The sequence below is a fragment of the Equus przewalskii genome, chromosome 9 (genome assembly GCF_037783145.1).
Source record: "Equus przewalskii isolate Varuska chromosome 9, EquPr2, whole genome shotgun sequence".
Taxonomy (NCBI): domain Eukaryota; kingdom Metazoa; phylum Chordata; class Mammalia; order Perissodactyla; family Equidae; genus Equus; species Equus przewalskii.
The window spans coordinates 18,635,282-18,656,101 of record NC_091839.1 but is presented as its reverse complement, the minus strand read 5'-3'; the positions used below and the strand labels follow the sequence as shown (position 1 = coordinate 18,656,101).

Genomic DNA, 20,820 nt, shown 5'->3' with positions numbered 1-20,820 from the left:
CTCTTCATTTCATTGATTTTTAAACTGTCGTTCTAGTTTCTATTTCATTTATTTATGCTCTAATCATTATTATTTTCTTTCTTCTGCTACTTGTGGACTTAGTTTGTTCTTCTTTTTTCTAGTTCCTTGAGGTATAAGGTTAGAACATAGATGCAGAAACCCTCAACAAAATACTAGTGAACTGAATTCACTCCTTTTCATTCTTATTTATTTTTTTCTCCTCTGACTGGATAATATCAAGAGATCTGTCTTCAAGTTCACAGATCCTTTCTTCCCAGGTGGGCCAAGCCCTGGGTGACATCCTCGTTCCCTTTTTCCCATATAGCCCATCAGTCCCTAAACCAATCCCTCCTGCGTCCTGATTCTCTACCCTGTCCTCTCCTCTCTGTCCTTCTGGCTCAGGCTGACCAGGTCTTGTGTTTTCCGTCTTGAGCCCAGACCTCAGGCTCCTCCTTGGCCTTAGTCTCCCCTCCAGTCCATTCCCCTCATGGCCCTATGAAACCCAGACCACCCCTTGTCCTCAGCTCCCACTTCTAAGCTATCATGAAGTCCTCTAATATCCTTTAGTATATATACTAAATAATAATATAAATAATATCCTTTAGTATTATATACTAAACTATATACTAAATTATAATAATATCCTTTAGTATATATACTAAAACATATTTCAAATCCATCCACTTTTCTCCAACTCCAAGGCCACCATCCTAATCCAGGCTCTCATCATTTTCCACACAGATAATTATAATTGCTGCTGAACTAATTGTAGTGGGTTGAATGGTGATCCCCCCAAAAGGTGTGTATCATGTCCTGGAATCTGTGAATGTGACCTTCTTTGGAAAAGAGCGTTTTTGCAGATGTAATTAAGTTAAGGATCTCAAGATAAGATCAACCTGGATTATCCGAGTGGGCCCTAAATCTACTGACAAGTGTCCAGTGCTGTAAGAGACACACAGAGGAGAAGACAGAGAGAAGAGGATAATGTCATGTGAAGAGAGAGGCAGAGATGGGAGTTACGCAGCGACAAGCCAGAGGAGTCCTGCAGCGACTATAAGCTGGAAGAGGCAAAGATCTGATTCCCCTCTAGAGCCTTAAGAGGGGAGTGTAGCCCTGCCAACACCTTGATTTTGGACTTCTGGCCTCCAGAACTGTGTGAGAATATATTTCCGTTGTTTTAAGCTGCCAAGTTTGTGATAGTTTGTTATTGCAGTCACAGTAAACTAAAACACCGATCTCCCTCTCTTCCACACACTAATCCTTTCCTCAGAGGTGAGGACATGAGCAACTGGAGGTCCAAGGATGGGTGGCAGAGATTCTCTAGATGCTCACCAATTTGGTTTCCTCTTTCCTAGGCACAGAGGGAAGACTACACTTCCCAGGCCTCCTTGCAGTGAGGTTGAGGCCATGTGACTAGTCTTGGGCCAATGGAGCGGGTGCAGAGTGATACAGGCCACTTCTGAACTTGGCCATAAAATGTCCTGTACAGTTTTTACCTCGTCTCTCTCCCTTCACTCATTGGCTGCCTGGAAGCTGAGAAGTCACTGGAGAACTCAGGGATGGAGAGACAAGAGATTAAGGAGGTTAGGTCCCTGGTCTCTCCTTGGAGGAGAGCCTTTTGGACTTTATATAAGTACGAATCTATTGCATTAAGCTACTAATATTTTGGAGTTGTATGTTAAAGCAACCAGCTTTAATAATCCTGACTGCTATGGGTAGAATACCTGTAACTACATTTTAACCAGTATCAAAATTCAGATCTGTGACAAACTCCGGTACTTTCAAATTTTCTTTTAGTAGTTTTGGGTGCACAATGCTATTTTTTACCTTTTTTTGTTGTTGTTGTGAAGGATGATACCCATATAGTAATGTTCACAAATCACAATGTACAGCTCAATGAATTATGACAAAGTAAATGCCCATGTAACTAAGATCAACATTATCATCAACCTGGAAACCATTTACGCCCTTGCAAATCACTAACCCCTTTCTCTTGACTTACAGCACCATCCTTTGGTTTGGCCTGTTTTTTGTTATGTAAATGGAACCATACAGTAAGTATTCTTTTGTGTTTGACTTGATTTTGTTCAACATTATGTTTGTGAGATTCATCAGTGGAATAACTAGCAACAGTTCTTACATTCTCACCACTCTACAGTATTCTGCTGTCTGAATATACCACAATTTATTTATCCATTCAACTGTGGATGTACATTTTGGTTGTTTCCAGTTTTGGGTTATTACAGATAATACCAGTATAAATATTTAAAAAAAAGAAATGAAATTATTTTTAATAATATATTTTATTTAATCCAACATATCTAAAATATTAACATATAATCAATATAAAAAATACTAGTGAGATCTTTTACAGTCTTCTTTTTGTACTAAGTCTATGAAATCCAGTGTGTATTTTACACTGAGAGCATATATCAATTTGGACTCAGTATATTTTGAGTGCTCAGAAGCCACATGTGGCGAGTGGCTACCATATCGGACCACTCAGCCCTAAGGGAAACCAGTCCACCTGCATGCTCTCTTCCATCTTTTTTTGCCTCCTTAAGGACATCCCTGCTATGATTTGTTCCTCTCTCCTTTGAATCTTCAGGTTCCCCCTCCCTACCAACTCCTTCCTACTAGCATACAAATGTGCTATTATTTCTTCCATCTTAAAAACTCATTCCTTGACCATCCATCCTTCCACACTTTTGTTCCATTTCTTCCTCTTCTTGATAATAAAAGCCACTACACAGCTGTCTGTGTTCACTGCTGCTTCCTCTCTTCAAGTCTCCCTTGAATCTACTCCAGTAGATTTTTATCCTGACTCATCCACCAAACCCACTTTCGTCAAAGTCACCAATGATATCCATGCTGTCAATTTTTGGTCCCCCTCTTGCTTGACTTCTCTACGTTGGTGATTGTGATCCCTGCAAGGACAACATCAGTGTCACCTGGGAACTTGCTAGAAATGCATATTTTCAGTCCCCATCCCAGACATACTCTAGTTGGTTCAATGGTGGCTCCCCAAAAGATACATTCTTGTCCTAACCCCCAGAACTTGCGAATGTGACCTTATTTGGAAAAAGGGTCTTTGCAGATGTAATTAAATTAAGGATTTCAAGATGAGATTATCCTAGATTATTGGAGTAGGCCCTAAATCCAATGACAAGTGTCCTTATAAGAGACACCCAGAGGAGAGACACTCCTAGAAGAGAAGGGCAGAGATTGGAGTTATACAGATACAAGCCTGGAGCCACCAGAAGCTACCCTTAGCCCACACATATTATTGTCTGCCCAGAAGCTAGAGGGATCCTCCGGTTAAAACATAAATCACTTATTGACTGAAAACCCTCTAATAGGTTTTCATCTCACTCAGGAAAAAAACCCCAACTTCCTACCATGACCTACAAGGCCCTCCATACAATACTCAGGCCCCTGCTACTTCTCTGATCCCATCTACTACCACCCTATCCCTCAGTCACTGGGATCCAGCCACACTGTCCTCCTTGCTGCTTCACGAACCTGTCAAGTACACTTCTGCCTCAAGGTCTTTGTCACTGCTCTTCCCTCTACCTGGAATGCTCTTCCCCATGCTGTTCACAGCTTCTCCCTCATCTCCTTCAAGACTCTGCTCAGGAGCCGGCTCCGTGGCCGAGTGGTTAAGTTCGCACGCTCCGCTGTGGCGGCCCAGGGTTTGGATCCTGGGCGCGGATATGGCACCACTTGTCAGGCCATGTTGAGGCGGCGTCCCACATCCCACAACTAGAAGGACCTGCAACTAAGATATACAACTATGTGGGTGGGGGGGGGGGCCGGGGGGGGCGGGCAGGGAGGGTGTTGGGAAATAAAGCAGAAAAAAAAAAGATTGGCAACAGTTGTTAGCCCAGGTGCCAATCCTTAAAAAAAAAAAAAAAAAAAAAAGACTCTGCTCAAACATCACCTCCTCCGAGAGCTCTTTCTTGACTACTCTGTCTATAGCTCCCTGCCTAGTCCCCTAATAACACTCTATTTTGTTTTCTTAATGGCACTCCCATCCTTGGAAATTCCTATTTGTTTGTGTATTTACTGTCTTTTTGCCACTAGAATGTAAAATCTTTTTCATAACAGTATCTCTAGGGTCTAGGGCAGTGTGGGCACATCATTCAATAAGTATTTATTGACCAACATTTTTCTTGATGACTTGAGTTCACAGATTTTCCTGCCTCAGGGCCTTGGCATATTCTCAGGGCCTGAGATGCTCATACCTCATTTTTTTTTTTAAAGATTTTATTTTTTTCCTTTTTCTCCCCAAAGCCCCCTGGTACATAGTTGTATATTCTTCATTGTGGGTCCTTCTAGTTGTGGCATGTGGGATGCTGCCTCAGCATGGTTTGATGAGAAGTGCCATGTCCGCACCCAGGATTCGAACCAACAAAACACTGGGCCGCCTGCAGCGGAGCGCGTGAACTTAACCGCTTGGCCACGGGGCCAGCCCCCTCATACCTCATTTTTCACTAGTAAGTTCTCCTTCAAGCCTCAGCTTCAATGTTACTTCCTCAGAGAACTCCTCCCTCCAAACTGAGTCCACGTGTTCAAGGATGGAATAATTTCCACATATTATGATGCATTCTTACAGCACCTAGACACCAAACATCTCTTTGTTCAATCATAATGATTTAAGCCTGTGGTTCTCAAAATGTGGGCCAGGGACCCTTGGGGGTTCCTGAGACACTTTCAGGGGTCCATGAAATGAATATTATTTTCCTAACACTATTAGGATGTTATCTGCCTTTTCACTCTCATTTTCTCTTGGGCATACAGTGACGTTTCCAGAAGCTACAGGACAGGAGCTCTTTCAACAGACCCAATGCAAAAGCAGAAATTAGAATCCAACTGTATTCTATTAAGCCAAGCATTAAAGAAACTTGCAAAAGTGTAAAATAGTCTTATCACTAAATTATTTTTGGTGTGAAAATCATAGACACTTTAAAAAAACGTTATGTTAACACAATGGATTTTTGATGACAATACATATCTTAGAATTTCTCAGTTTTAATATTGATAGACGTAACTCACATAAACATACAACCTACATAAATGTAACCCACATAAATTACTGGGGTCCTTAATTTTTAAGAGTATAAAAGCAGTCCTGAGACCAAAAAGTTTGAGAGCCATTGACCTAAGTAAATCTTTGTCTGGGTTTTTGATTCTTGTCTGCAATTCCAGTAGATTCCTGAGCTCTCTGAAGGCAAGGTCCATGTCTGTCTTGTCGGACACATATTTAAGATTTGGCTAGGAGTGGGGCAGCCTTTAAGTAAGAGTCGAAGGTTTGAAGTCAGAAAGGAACGAACGGGAAGAACAAGCCTTCCACCTCATCCTCACCACGACCTTACTGGGAGGTGTGGAAGGAAAGCATAAGCTCTAGACCAAGAAACGGCTAAAGGCCCGGGAAGAGCAGAGGAGGTGAGGACCAGACCGGGACAGAGGGTTGGGCACGTGGTCCAAAGGGCGCGGCTAGAAAGGCAGCGGCGCATGCGCAGGTGGAGGGCGTGTGCTTGTGCGCGCGCGCGGCGCGCGCGCGCACGTAGAGAGGAAGCGCATGCAGAGAGGGCGGAGTGGCGAGCTCCGCGAGCTCAGGAGGGGGCGCAGCGGGAGCAGCAGCGCATGCGCAGAGGAACGGCGGGAAGGGAGGCGCCTGAGGCGGAGCGAGGAGCGTCGCGCACCGGCCTGACGAGGCCTGAAGGGGCCCGAGGGGGTAGCTGGGCTTCTCAGTTGAGGCTTCTTCACCCTCCTTTTCGTCTGACTGACTAAGACGGAAGAGCCCAGGCCCCCAGCCTAGGGTGAGGGTGGCCCCGGGGAACCCGGAAACGCTCCCAGATGTGGGATGTGTGAGTCTGGGCGTCGAGGCTGGGCGTCACGTCTGCGGCTGCGGCTCTGGGGGTAACAGGCCGCCGGCCGGGAGCCTCCCGGACGCCCCGGTCGCTGTGGAGCCGAGGGGGTCACATAGGCCTCAGGGGTCCCTCCTTTGTCCCCTCGGACCCAGGAGATGGGGTTCAGCCCCTCCGCCCACGGAAGCTGACTTCAAGTCGGCGCCAGGGCCGAGCCCAGGAGTCCTGCCCGCTGGACCCATCGGTTCAGGCTCCCGCACGGCAGAGTTCGGCCTGGCCCCGTCCCCGTCGCCGTCCCCTCGGGCGGGGGAGGGACGAACGGCGACTCCCCGCCCCTCGAGGAGCCTCCACAGCTCCTCCTCTCCTGTCTGGGGGTCACGGTTCCAAGGAGCGAGGGAAGCTGAGCAACGGGCGTCTCTGGGGACCCCGAGCTCCCCCCCGAGGGCTCGCTGCAGGGCTGCTGTGGGGTTTCCCACGTAGGGTCGCCCCCGGGGCCTCCCGAGCCTGGGAGCAAGGGGTCTGCCGAGGGTCCGGCGGGCTTTCTAGGTGTCGCACGTGGCCAGCTGGCAGCATCTCAGTTTGCCACGGAAGGGTCGAATTGACTAATTAACCAGAAAACTTGTTGGAAGGAGTACAGGTTTGGAATGTGCTCAGGGGAGGGGGTGTCTGTTTTGCAGGAATGCAATTTTCCTTTTTTTTTAGTGGAACCCGGAATCAGTGTCCGCAACATGAGTTATGGGAATGGGACGTCCTCCTCGTGTGTGTGAGGACTGTCACCTCGCAGCTGCTGGCAGGCGAGTTGTCGTGAAGATTGGTGCTTTTTAGGTGAGGCGCCGACTGCCACATCAATGTCTGCAGCTTCCTCAACTTGGTTAACTTTTGAGCGAATTGAGTAAAGATTTCTGTTTTGCTGTTTATTGCTACAACCTGCCCCCTCCCACCAACAGGAAAGCAAAACCCCAAAGAAAGAAATCACTGTGGACCCGCTTTAGAGTTTCTCTCATTTGATTTTGTGTTGATGATCTGTGGCTCTTGGTTACTTTTTTGTATCTTTTTAGTTCTTTGTGACAGCGTTTTCTGCCAGCGTTTCTCCGAATTCTCTGGCCGTATCTTCTTGTTCTTGCTGTTTTATTTTTAGCATTCCAAATTGTGAAATAAAATATGCATTCACAAAAGTGCATGGGGCGTGTAAACAGGTGTTTTGTTTTTGTTTTTTGATGCAAATGTTATTATTCTTTCTCAGTTTTTTTTAAAGGTATGCCTTTTTTTTTTCTTGATGAGGAAGATTGGCCCTGAGCTAATATCAGTTGCCAAGTTTTCTCTCTTTTTTTTTTTCCTTCCCCAAAGCCCCAGTACATAGCTGTATATCCTAGTTGCAAGTCCTTCTAGTTTTTTTGTGCGGGACATCGCCACAGCATGGCTTGATGAGTGGTGTGTAGGTCTGCACCCAGCTTGCGAGCTGGCGAACCCTGGGCCACTGAAGCGGAGTGTGTGAACTTAACTGCTTGACCACGGGGCCAGCCCCAATGAAATATTTTTGATTACAGATTCAATTTATTTAATGGTTACAGGACTTCTTGGGCTTTCTATTCTTCCTGAGGTAGTTCTTGGCTAATTTTTCTTTTTCTTTTAAACGAGTTTTTGTTTTGTTTTGTTTTGTGTTTTGCAGGGGAAGATTCGCCCTAGGCTAGCATCTGTTGCCAGTCTTACCCCTTTTTTTCTTCCTTTCCCCTCTCCAAAGCCCCGGCACATAGTTGTGTATAGTTGTTAAGTTCTTCTCGTTCTTCTGTGTGAGCCCTCGCCACAATGTGGTTACTGACAGGTGAGAGGTGTGGTTCCATGCCTGGGAACTGAACCCAGGCTGCCAAAGCGGAGCATGCAGAACTTTACCCCCCAGGCCATCAGGGCTGGCTCTGGTTAATTTTTTAAAGGTATTTGAGTATTTAATCTATTTTTCCAAATTTATTGGTGCCATAATGTTAATATTCATTATTATTATTGTTATTATTTATTTGCAATATCTATAGTAATGTCCCCTCTTTTATTCCTAATATTGCTTATTTGTACTTTCTCTCCTTTTTCTTGATCAGTCTCACTAGAAGATTGTCAGTTTTTTTTAGTTCTTTCAAAGATCTTTTGGGCTTTGTTGATTTCCATTGTATATTTGTTTTCTATTTCATTAATCTTTGGTTATTATGAATAACGCTGCTATGGCTTCTTGTAAAAATCTTTTTGTGGCTTATGTTTTTATGTTTTTTTCGGGTAAACCCATGGGAGTGGAATTACTGGGTCTAGAGTTTAATAAGAACTAAGATTCAACAAGTCCTGTTTCATAAGAAACTGCTAGACCTTTCTCAGAATGCTTGTACCATTCACACTCAGCAACAATCTAGGGAAGTTCCAGGTGCTCCACCTCTTTTCAACATTTGGTGTTAGTCTTCTTAATTTTATCAATTTTGGTAGGTAAGCAGACTGGTATTTTTTATTATTATGTATATTTTTGTCCTTCTAATAGTTATAAAGTTTTATATTCTGTGTTTATTTAGTGGTCATCTTAGAACTTAACAAACGCACACCTAACTTATAGAAATTATAGTATATTTCCCCTCCTCCCAGAAGATACAAAGAACTTAGAATATTTAAATTCTATGTCCCTTTTTCACAACTTTTATGTTGTTTTGATGCTTTTAATTTTTACTTTTTAACCTCTCAGGACATTATTATTTTGTTTCATATAATCACTTTTTTCATTCGGATTTTCTTACATATTTTATATATTTTAAATATATATATTTTGTATTTATCACTCTTGTTTCTCAACTCACCCGTCTGGGACTACTTGCCTTCTTCTTGAAGCAGATATTTTAGAATTTCCATTAATGAGGATCTCTTGGTGACTGATTTTCAAAATTTTTGTCTATTGTAAACTATTTTTATTTTACCCTCATTTTAAAAGGTAAAGTTTTTTAGGGCTTAAAATTCTAGATTGGCAGGTTGTTTTCTTTTAATATGTTGATCATATCCTACCACTGTCTTGTGGCTTCCATTTCTGCCATTGAGAAGTCACCTTTATGTCTCTCCTTTACAGATAATCTGTATTCTTCTTATAATTGTTTTAAAGTGTTTTTTGTTTTTTTGGAGGTTTTTTTGTGAGGAAGATTCACCCTGAGCTAACATGTGTTGCCAGTCTTTCTCTTTTTTCTTGAGGAAGGTTGTTGCTGAGCTAACATCCACACCAATCTTCCTCTATTTTATGTGGGATGCTGCCACAGCGTGGCTTGACCAGCAGTGCTAGGTCCATGCCTGGGATCCGAACCCATGAATCCTGGGCCACTGAAGTGGAGTGGGCAAACTTAACCACTGTTCAATTGGGCTGGCTCCTGTTTTGAAGTATTTTATAATGATATGTCTATATTTGAAGTTTCTTTTGTCTCCCTTGGACTTTGTTGGGCTTTTTTAATCTAGGATTGGTGTGTTTCATCAGTTCTGGAAAATTCTGTTGTAATGTCTTCAGACATTGTTTCTGCACCATTTTTTGTTCTTTCCTTTAGGAACTCCAGTTAAATATTTGTCAGACTTTAACTTCTGTGTTTCTTGACCTCCTTTTTGTATTTCCCATGTCACTATATTTCAGTGCTACGTTCTTGGTTGTTTTTCTGACCTATTTCAGTTCACCAGTGCTGTCTTCAGCAGAATCTAAACCACTGTTAAATCCATCAAATAAACTTTGTTTCACTCATTGTGTTCTTCATTTCTAGGAATTCTATTTTTTTAAAATCTGTTAAATCACTTTTTATAGAATCCTGCAGATGTTTTCAAACTTTTCATTTATTTCTTTAAAAATGGAAACCAGTTATTTTATTGACTTTGTCTAAGGATTCCAGTATTTGATGTCTCTGCTAATTTGATTCTGCCGTCTGTTGTTTCTGTCAGTTCTCACTAGTGACACCTTTTTTCCTTAAGTGCTGTGCTTCTCCTTGTTCTGGAGAAATTATTTGTAGGAATAGGTTAAGACCTAGAATGGAGGTGTCTTACTCCAGGGAACATTTCAGTTTGTTTCTGCAAAGTGCCTGGGGGTACCATTATTCGGGTACCACTTATACTTAATTCATGGGGGTTTAATGGTATATCGTTGTGCTTTTAGGTGCACTTATCTGATGAGTAATGATGTTGAGCACCTTTTTCAGATATGTGTTGGCCATTTATATATCTTTCTTTGTTAAGTGTCTTTTCATATCTTTTACCCATTTTTTATTGTCGTGTATCATTTTATTAAGTTTTGGGAGTTCTTTATATTCCTTGAACCACAAGTCCTTTGTCAGATATACGTCTCAGGATCATTTTCTCCTAGTCTCTGGCTTCCCTATTAATTTTCTTAATCAAGTCTTTTGATGAGCGGAAGTTTTTAATTCGGCAAAGTCTAAATGATTAATTTTTATGATTATTGCATTTTGTGTCTTGTCTATGAAACTTCTACCTGCCCCTAAGTCATGAAGATATTATCTTACATTTTCTTTTAAATACTTTATAGTTTTAGACTTTACATTTAGGTCTATGATTCATCTAAAGTTAATGTTTGTCTATGGTGTGAAGTAGAATTCAAGTTTCATTTGTTTTCCCCATATGGATATCCAGTTATCCCAGAAAGGACTTTTCTTTCTCAATTGGATGTCTTCGGACTCTCTGTCAACAATTGAAATGTACTTATGGGTCTATTTCTGAATTATGTTGTTTGACTTTTGCGTGTTAAATTGACCTTGCATTTCTGGGACAAACTCTATGTGATCATTGTTTCTTATCCCTTTTATATCTTGCAGGATTCGCCTTGTAACTTTTGTTGAGGAATTTTGCATCTACTTCATGAAGATATTGGTCTGAAATTGTTTGTTTTACTAATATCTTTATCAAGTTTTGGTATTAGGGTCATGGTGGCCTTATAAAATGGATTGGCAAGTGTTTCCTCCTCTTCTATTTTTCTAAAAGTACTTGTATAAGATTGGTGTTAATTTTTCTTTCAATATTTGATATAATTCATTCATTGAAACCATCTGGTCCTGGAGTTTTTTTGGTGGGAAGAGTTTTGATAAGGAATTCAATTTATTTCATAGATATAGGACTATACAGATTTCTCGTTTCATTTGATGTCAGTTTTGTTAAATTGTATGTTTAAGGAATTTTCCCAATTCATCAAAGTTGTTAAGTTTGTTGGCATAAAGTCATCATAATATTTTCTTCTTCTTCTTCTTCTTCTTCTTTTTTTTTTTTTTTTGCTGAGGAAGACTCACCCTGCGCTAACATCTGTTGCTAATCTTACTCTTTTTGCTTGAGGAAGATTGGCCCTGAGCTAACATCTGTGCCAGTCTTCCTCTATTTTGTATGTGGGTCACTGCCACAACATGGCTGCTGACAAGTGGTGTAGGTCTGTGCCTGGGAACAGAACTCCAGGCGGCCAAAGCAGAGTGCACTGAACTTACCCACTAGGTCATGGGGCAGCCCTTCCTATTGTTCTTTTAATGTCTATAGGATATGTAGTAATAACTCATCTTTAATCCTGATATTGGTTATTTGCATATCTCTTTTTCTCTTAATCTGTCTAGGAGTTTACCAGTTTTGTTGATCATTTCAAAGAGCCAGCTTTGGCCTCCTTACTTTTCTGTATCGTCTGTTTTCTATTTCATTGATTTCTGATTTTATATATATTTTCCTTTGTTCCTTTCTTAAAAGCATCTTGAAGCCTTTCCTCTTTTCTAGTATCAACACATAAAGCTATAATATTCTAAGCATTGCTTTTGCTGCATCTCACAAATTTTGATATTTTGTAGTTTTATTATCCTTTGGTTTAAAATACCTTATAATTTCTTTGTGATTTATTCTTTGACCTGTGGATTGTTTAGTAATATATTCTTTAATTTCCAAGTACTTGGAGTTTCTTTAAATATCTTATTGTTATTGGTTTTAAATTTACTTACGTTGTAGTCTGAGAACATACTCTGTGTGATTTCAGTCCTTATAAATTTATTGATACTTGTTTTATGACCTAGCATATGGCATTGGTAAAGGATGTGTATTCTTCAGTTTTGGGGTTCCATAAATATTAATTAGGTTAAAGCTACTGATAGTGTTTTTGGATCTTCTAGATCTTTACTGATATTTTGGTCTGCTTTTTTCCTATCAGTTATTGAGAAAGGGTGTTAACTTCTACCATGATTGTGAAATTAATTTATTTTTCTTTGGCTTTTGTAAATTTTTGCTTCATGTATTTTGAGATTTGTTAATGTTTGTACACATTTGTAAATATTGTCTTCATGATGGATTGACTTTTTTTTTTTTTTGAGGAAGATTAGCCCTGAGCTAACTGCTGCCAACTCTCCTCTTTTCACTGGGGAAGACTGACCCTGAGCTAAGATCTGTGCCCATCTTCCTCTCCTTTATATGTGGGACACTTGCCACAGCATGGCTTGCCAAGTGGTGCCATATCTGCACCCGGGATCCGAACCGACAAACCCTGGGCCACCCAAGCAGAGCGTGCACAGTTAACCGCTGTGCCACCAGGCCGGCCCCTAGAAATTTATTCTTTTTTTTTTTTTTTTAGGAAGATTAGCCCTGAGCTAACTACTGCCAATCCTTCTCTTTTTGCTGAGGAAGACTGGCCCTGAGCTAACATCTGTGCCCATCTTCCTCTATATATATGTGGGACACTTGCCATAGCATGGCTTGCCAAGCGGTGCCATGTCCGCACCTGGGATCCAAACGGGCGAACCCTGGGCCACCGAGAAGTGGAATGTGGGCACTTAACCACTGCGCCACCAGGCTGGCCCTAGAAATTTATTCTTAATTATGTAATTTCTTGTAGCTTTTCAAAAATATATTTTTTAAATTTTGGAGTAACTTTAGGTTTACGGAAAAGTTTCAAAGATAGTACAGAGAATTCTTGTCTAACCCCTCCTCTAACCCCTCATCCAGTTCCTCTGCCTTAATGTTATCTTACATTACCGTGATACATTTGTCAAAATTAAGAAACTAACATAGGTACATTATTATTAACTGAACTCCAGGCTTTATTCAGATTTCACCAGTTTTTCCATTGATGTCCTTTTTCTGTTCCAGGAGCCAATCCGTGATCTTGCATCATATTTAGTTGTCATGTCTCCTTAGTCTCCTCTGCTCTGTGAGTTTCTCAGTGTTTCTTTGTTTTTCAGTACCTTGACAGTTTTGAGGGGTGCCGATCAGACAGTTTGTAGAATATCCCTCAATTTGGGTTTGTCTGATGTTTTCTCGTGATAGACTGGAGTTCAGGATATTGGAAAAACTACCACAGAAGTGAAGTGCCCTTCTCATCACATCACGTTAGAAGGCACATGATATCCGCCTGACATCACTGGTGAGCTTAACCTTGATCACTTCATTAAGGTAGTGTTTGCGAGGTTTCTCTACTGCATGCTTCCCAGGAAGCATTCCCCTGTTTATACTTATCAGGTTTCTAAGCTTTACAGTATAATAGTTACAACTGATGTTTAATACAGCCTTATTGTCTGGATGATGGGAGGAGGCTGGCAACAGGAAGTCCAGTTGTATACCTATGGCTGTCACAGTTCAAGGGAGAGATGACAGTCACCTGAATGTACAGTGGCAATGGCAGTGAAAAGGAGGTATTCATGCATTTCTGGGCAATTGGGTGGCTTATGGCAACCTTAACAGAAACAGGGCAAATTAAAACCACAATGAGATACTATTGCACAGCCATAAGGATAACTATAATAAAAAAGTCAGATAATAACAAGTGTTGTTGAGGATATGGAGAAATTAGAATCCTTGTATACTGCTGCTGGGGGTGTAAAATGGTGCAGCCACTTTGGAAAACAGTTTTGCAGTTCCTAAAAAGTTGAACATATTTTCCATTTGACACAGAAGTTCCACTCTAGGCATATAACTGAGAAAAATGAAAACATGTACACAGAAAAACTTATACCCAAATGTTCATAATAGCATTATTCCTTCTAGCTGAATGGTAGAAACCCAAATGTCCACCAACTGATGAACGGATAAACAAAATGTGCTATAATGGAATATTATTTGGCCATAAAAAAGGATGAAGCTACATGCTACAGTATAGATGAATCTTGAAAATGTTATGCTGGGTGAAAGAATCCAGTCACAAAAGACCATATATTATATGATTCCATTTACATTAAATGTCCAGAATAGGCGTACATATAAGACAGAAAGCAGATTACTGGTCGCTAAGGGCTGGGGGGTGAGTAGTGGTGGTGGAGGGGTTGGGCCATGATAGGTAAACAGTACAGAGTTTCTTTTGGGGGTGATAAAAGTGTTCTAAAATTGATTATGGTGGTCGTTGCACAACTCTGTGAATATACTAAAAGTCATTGAGTTGTGCAGTTGAAATATGGTAAGTTGTATGATATGTGAACTGTATCTCAATAAAATTATTGTAAAAAATCAGGGAACACTTGGAAGGTGAGCTCTGCTGGGTTAAACTGTACCTGCTCCAATTGAAGTGCTGGTCAGACAGCCAGGTGCAGATGTTGTGCAGCTCAGAAGTGAGTTTGGGACCAGAGGTGTGGCACCATAAATCATTAGCATAAAGGATTCATCGACAGAAAGCAAGATCCCCTCTTCATTTAGTCCAATTTACTAAACATGGCAGCTCAAGGGAAGATTTCAGGCAGGGCACTTTTAACATTCAATAGCACTGAGTTTTCGGAGGTTAACACAAGTGAGGACGGACCCCTTCTCTAGCATCCAAGATAATGCTGTTATTGACACTGGCTGGTGTCCTTCCTAAGTTTCAGTTATAATTGTCTTCACTTTCCATAATAAAATGCGGGGCTGGCCCCGTGGCTGAGTGGTTAAGTTCGTGCACTCCGCAGCAGGCGGCCCAGTGTTTCGTTGGTTCGAATCCTGGGCGTGGACATGGCACTGCTCATCAAACCACGCTGAGGCAGCGTCCCACATGCCACAACCAGAAGGACCCACAACGAAGAATATACAACTATGTACTGGGGGGCTTTGGGGAGAAAAAGGAAAAAAAAAATAAAATCTTTAAAATGCTTTCCCATAAGTGGCTATGGCAATGTCCTTTAAGTAATTTGCAGAGTATTTTGGTATGATGAAAGTTGAAGTTTATGTCAATTTAAAATAAATATTTTTGGTATAATTTACAATCTAAGTGGATTTGGAATTAGTTTATTTCTTCACTGAAAAGAATGGGTCAAGCTATGAAACCTAACTGGCCATGCAGTTCATCACAAGTTATTTTGCATCATCCTCTGGCCTACGCGTGCCACATCCCTCCTTGCCCACCCCTAAAATTACTTGATGGTAAACAGGAATTCCATACTAAGGATAATGACAGTTGAAAGGAAGAAAAAAAACCTAACAATTTCATCAACTGTTTTAATGATCATGTGTCCCTTGTTTGGCAGTAGTAAGTGCTCAGTTTTAAAATCCCCAAAAAAGAGGTTCTTCACAAATTACAGAAGATGTAGGGTTCTGCTTGCTCTTTTAATTTGTCAAAATCATTTTTTACAAGGAGTATCAAACAATTAGTTAACGTGGCATAATTTGTGAGGTAGTGAGTAAATCTTTGATATAGTTGATGTAGGGTTTCATTTGGTAGGTCTAAGACCTGACCTTACAACTATGAAATTCCAAGTTCATGCTTGAATATATGACTAAAAGAATAAGAATGAAATGACCCATAGTATGTAGCATTTTAATTTTTATTAGTAAAACAGAAAACTGAACTCGGACAACTGTTTTGTTCTTGCATCTGATCATTCCATATACTTGAGAAGTGCTTCTTTATAAGAGGACTTAGATGAGAATTGTCAGTATACTGGTTCCATCAAAAAGTGCAGATTTGGGGGCTGGCCCAGTGGTGTAGTGGTTAAGTTTGTGCACTCCGCTTCAGCAGTTCAGGGTTTTTGGGTTCGGATCCTGGGCACAGACCTAGCACTGCTCATCAAGCCATCTTGTGGTCGTGTCCTACAGAAAACAGAGGAAGATGGGCACAGATGTTAGGGGCAATGTTCCTCACCAAAACAACAACAATAAAAACACGTGCAGATTGGAATATCTAAAATTAGGTAAATAAAATTTCAAGAGAGAGCAAATTGATTATTGGAAACCACAGGATTCTTCTTCAAAAACGGGGCCTTCTTTAATAGTCTTCAATGTAGCTCATTTGCAATCATAAACAAATCCGTCAAGGTTGATCCTATCGCACAATGCCCAAAGAAAAATCTGAGGGAACTCGTGGGTAATTTTCACAGCTTCACTATAAAGTCTAAGAGCACAAGGATGACTGGTTATCTTCTTTAAACTGGATATAACATGCACACGTGATAGTTGCTTTGGCTGTTCTTCTTCCAACTAATTCCATGATTCTAGAGATTTCTTCATCAGGGGCTCCATCAATTCAATGGTTCCATTTTTTCCCTCCTCTGAAAAAATAAACATTTTTCCAGTGGGATGAATCTTTTTCAACCTCCTGACAAAGCAAATGGGCCACTTGATGAACTGAGCTAGCATCTGGCATTGATGGCACCCCCTGAGCAATTCCATCTCGTCCGTCCACCATGACTGCGGTGCAGGCTGTAGCTATTTTGAATAGGGGTTTAAAAATATTATATTTATTGCTGGAAGATTTAGTAGATACTTTTTAAATGATTGTTGTTATTTTTCTATGCTATCACCAGGGATTTATATCCCAATTATTATTTTGGTTGGTATCTTAGTTGACCAAGGTTTTTTTTTTTTTTTTTTTTTTTCAGAGAAGAGTGCACATGCATTAAGGTCCAAATTGTGGGTTTTTTTCTTTTTATTTGTTTTTGAATGAAGACATATTAGTCTTAGCTTGTTTCTTGCCTAAAAATTGTGTGGCATTAAATTTCTTTTTGGACCCCTGTTGATCATCTGATTCTTGAGGTAGAATGCTCTTCACAGATCTTGAGCTTGAAGGCTCACTGGCTAGATTTATATTGCTGTTTAGCGATTTAGGCTGTGTGATGGAGAGAGGAGGGGCAGCTGGGACCGTGACTAGACTTAACTCTTCATGTCAGTAGTGTTTCCCAATTTTTTTCGTCTTCATTAAAGATACTGTGTGAAAGGCTGGGTTTCACTACGTAATTTTTTGTTCAGCTCTGAACATTTGTGGTGCCAATTAATGCTCCCTCTTAATGCTGCATTGGCACAGTTGTCTGAAGGAGAGACCCATCAATCCATTGACTTTCTCTTCGATGGCTCACATCTTTGTGCCCTCTGGGACACAGCTTCTGGAAGTCGTTGGTTCACTGGAGCAGAAGGGCTTTGGACAGGGGTTGTTTTTATCTCTCCAACAAGCTGCCTGGAAAAGTATAACTCACTCCACAAAACGTTGGAGCATTTCATCAGGAAGGGTGGATGTGAATTAACCCCTCAGGGAGTACCATTTGGTCCTCTCTATTGTGTATGTAGCAGAATTTCCTCCATTTTTGACATGAAGATGGAAACCACTTTTCAGAAATGATGCATTTAATCCCATATTTTTAATATTTTATAATAATTGACTTTTTTCTTGGGTGTGGGGAGATTATGGGAAAGTTTGGACATCAGTGTTCATGTAACCATGTTTCCTAGAAGACACTTCCTTTCGTTTTGATGGCAAATAGTAGGCATGGCAGGGAACTTGCCAGTATATATTTTTTTCATATTTAAGACTTTATTTTTTTTAAGAGCAATATTATGTTCACATTAAAATTGAGAAGAAGGTAGAATGAGTTCTGATATGCCCCCTCCCCCCACACAGGCACAGCCTCCCCTGTTAGCAACATCCCCCACCAGAGTGGTACATTTGTTACAATTGATGAATCTACATTGGCACATTATAATCACTCAAAGCCCATAATTTAGATTAGGGATCACTCTTAGTGTTGTACATTCTATAGGTTTGGACAACTGTATAATGACGTGTATCTACCATTGTAGTATCACGCAGAGTATTTTCACTGCCTGAAAATCCTCTGTGCTCTACCTGTTTACCCCTCCACTGGTGACCCATGGCAATCACCATCTTTTTACTGTCTCTCTAGTTGTGCCTTGTGCAGAATGTCTTATAGTTGGAATCATAAAGTATGTAGCGTTTACAGGTTGGCGTCTTTCACTTAGTAATATGCGTTCAAGCTTCCTCCATGTATTTTCATGGTTTGATAGCTTATTTCTTTTTCACACTGAATCATATTCCATTGTCTGGATGTAGCACAGTCTATCCATTCACCTACTGAAGGATATCTTGGTTGCTTCCAAGTTTTGGCAATTGTAAATAAAGCTGCCATAAGCATTCATGTGCAGGTTTTTGTATGGTCGTAAGTTTTCGACTCTAGGATAAATACCAAGGAGCACAATTGCTGAATCATATGGTAAGAGTATGTTTAGTTTTGTAAGAAGCTGCCAAACTGTATTCCAAAATGACTGTACCATTTTGAATTCCCACCAGCAATGAATGAGAGTTCCTGTTGCTCCACATCCTCACCAGCATTTTGGCGTTGCTATGTTCTGGATTTTGATTGTTCTAACAGGTGTGTGATGCTATCTCGTTGCTGTTTGATTTTGTATTTCCCTGATGACATATGTGTGGAGCATATTTTCATATGCTTATTTGCCTTGTGATGTCTTCTTTGGTGAGGTGTCTATTAAGGTCTTTGGCCCATTTTTGAATCAGTTTATTTGTTTTCTTATTGCTGAGTTTTAAGAGTTCTGTCTGTATTTTGTATAACAGTCCTTTATCAGATGTGTCTTTTGCAACTTTTTTTCTCAGCCAGTAGCTTGTGTTCTCATTCTCTTGATGGAGTCTTTTGCAGAGCAGGGTTTTAATTTTTTTTTCCTTTTTTCTCCCCAAAGCCCCCCAGTACATAGTTGTATATCCTTCATTGTGGGTCCTTCTAGTTGTGGCATGTGGGATGCTGCCACAGCGTGGTTTGATGAGCAGTGCCATGTCTGCGCCCAGGATTTGAACCAACGAAACACTGGGCTGCCTGCAGTGCAGCGCGCGAACCCAACCACTCGGCCACAGGGCCAGCCCCACAGGGTTTTAATTTTAATGAGGTCCAGTTTATCAGCTTATATTTTGGTCATGGATTGCATTTGATGTTGTATCTAAAAAGTCATCACTATACCTAAGGTCATCCAGATTTTCTCCTATGTTATCTTCTAGGAATTTTATAGTTTTGCATTTTACATTTAGGTCTGTGATCTGTTTTGAGTTAATTTTTGTGAAGGGTGTAAGGTCTGTGTCTATATTCTTTTTTTGCATGTGAATGTCCAGTTGTTCCAGCATCACTTGTTGAAAAGACTGTCTTTACTCCATTGTATTGCCTTTGCTCCTTTTTCAAAGATCAGGTGACTATATTTATGTGAGTCTGTTTCTGGGCTCTCTATTCTGTTCCATTGATCTATTTGTGTATTCTTTTGCCAATACTGTATTTCTTGATTACTGTAGCTTTATAGTGGGTATTGAAGTCAGGTTATATCAGTCCTCCAACATTTTTCTTCTCCTTTAACATTGTGTTGGCTTCTGGGTCTTTTGCCTGTAGAGTCAGTTTGTTGACATCCACAAAGTAACTTGCTGGCATTTTGGTTGGGATTGCATTGCATCTGTAGATCAACTTCGGAAGAACTGACATTTTAAGAATATTAAGTTATCCTGTCCATGAAAATGGAATATCTCTTCATTAATTTAGTTCTTTGAGTTTATTCATCAGAGTTTTCTAGTTTTCTTCATATAGATTTTGAACATATTTTATTAGATTTATACCTAAGTATTTCATTTTTTTGAGTGCTAATGTAAACGGTATTATGTTTTTAATTTAACATTCCACTTGTTCATTGTTAATATATAGGAAAGTGATTGACTTTTGAATATTAATCTTGTATCCTGCAACCTTTCTATAATTAGTTCCAGGACATTTTTGTCAATTCTTTTGGATTTTTTGCATAGACAATCATGTCATCTGCAAACAAAGACAGTTTTATTTCTTTCTTCCTGATCTGTGTGCCTTTTATTTCCTTTTCTTGTCTTACTGCATTAGCTAGGATTTGCAGTACAATATTGAAAAGGTGTGGTGAGAGGGGACATCTTTGCCTTGTTCCTGCTTTTAGAGGGAAAGCTTCTAGTTTCTCACCGTTAAGCATGATGTTAGCTATAGGTTTTTTGTAGATATTCTTTATCAAGTTGATGAAATTTCCCTCTATTCCTAGTGTACTGATAGTTTTTATTATGAATGGGTGTTGCATTTTGTCAGATACTTTTTCTGCATCTATTGATACAATCATGTGATTTTTCTTTTTTAGTTTGTTGAGGGATTACATGAATTGATTTTTGAATGTTGAACCAGCCTTGCATACTTGGGATAAATGCCACTTGGTCATGGTGTATAATTCTTTTTATGCGTTGTTGGATTGGATTTGCTAATATTTTGTTGAGGATTTTTGCATCTATGTTCATGAGCGATACTGGTTGGTAGTTTTCTTTCCCTGTAATGTCTTTGTCTGCTTTTGGTATCAGGGTAATGCTTGTCTCATAGAATGGGTTAGGAAGTATTCTCTCTGCTTCTGTCCTCTGAAAGAGATTGTAGAGAATTGGTATAATTTCTTCCTTAAATATTTGGTAGAATTCACCAGTGGACCCATCTGGCCCTAGTGCTTTCTGTTCTGGAAGGTTATTAATTCTTTATTAAATATATTTAATAGAGACAGGCCTATTCAGATTGTATATTTCTTCTTGTATGAGTTTTAGGAGATTATATCTTTCAAGGAATTGGTTCATTTCATCTAGGTTATCAAATTTATAGGCCTAGAGTTGTTGATAGTATTCCTTTATTATCCTTTTAATGTCCATGGGATTTGTAGTGATGTCCCCTTTTTCATTTCTGATATTAGCAATTTGTGTCCTCTT

The 20,820-nt window shown here is 40.2% G+C and overlaps 1 protein-coding gene and 1 long non-coding RNA gene across 3 annotated transcripts in view; both read left to right on the top strand.

The window, feature by feature from the left end:
- Positions 1–741: 741 nt before the first annotated feature.
- LOC139073536 (uncharacterized) lies at positions 742–4,916 on the top strand. Of its 2 annotated transcripts, none has more exons than XR_011522368.1 (3): positions 742–1,155; positions 2,005–2,054; positions 4,801–4,915. It is a non-coding gene; the product is annotated as an uncharacterized lncRNA (long non-coding RNA). The 2 variants fall into 2 exon arrangements; XR_011522367.1 differs by lacking the exon at positions 742–1,155 and adding an exon at positions 1,356–1,583 and having other exon boundaries at positions 4,801–4,916.
- Positions 4,917–5,568: 652 nt separating this feature from the next.
- LOC103553298 (orphan sodium- and chloride-dependent neurotransmitter transporter NTT5) overlaps positions 5,569–20,820 on the top strand; it is a 36,607-nt gene continuing 21,355 nt past the window's right edge. Inside the window, 5 exon segments of the mRNA XM_070558192.1 lie at positions 5,569–5,822; positions 6,573–6,695; positions 12,978–13,038; positions 13,155–13,251; positions 18,364–18,445. Coding sequence (XP_070414293.1) covers positions 18,370–18,445 — 76 coding nt within the window. The 5' untranslated portion in view covers positions 5,569–5,822; positions 6,573–6,695; positions 12,978–13,038; positions 13,155–13,251; positions 18,364–18,369.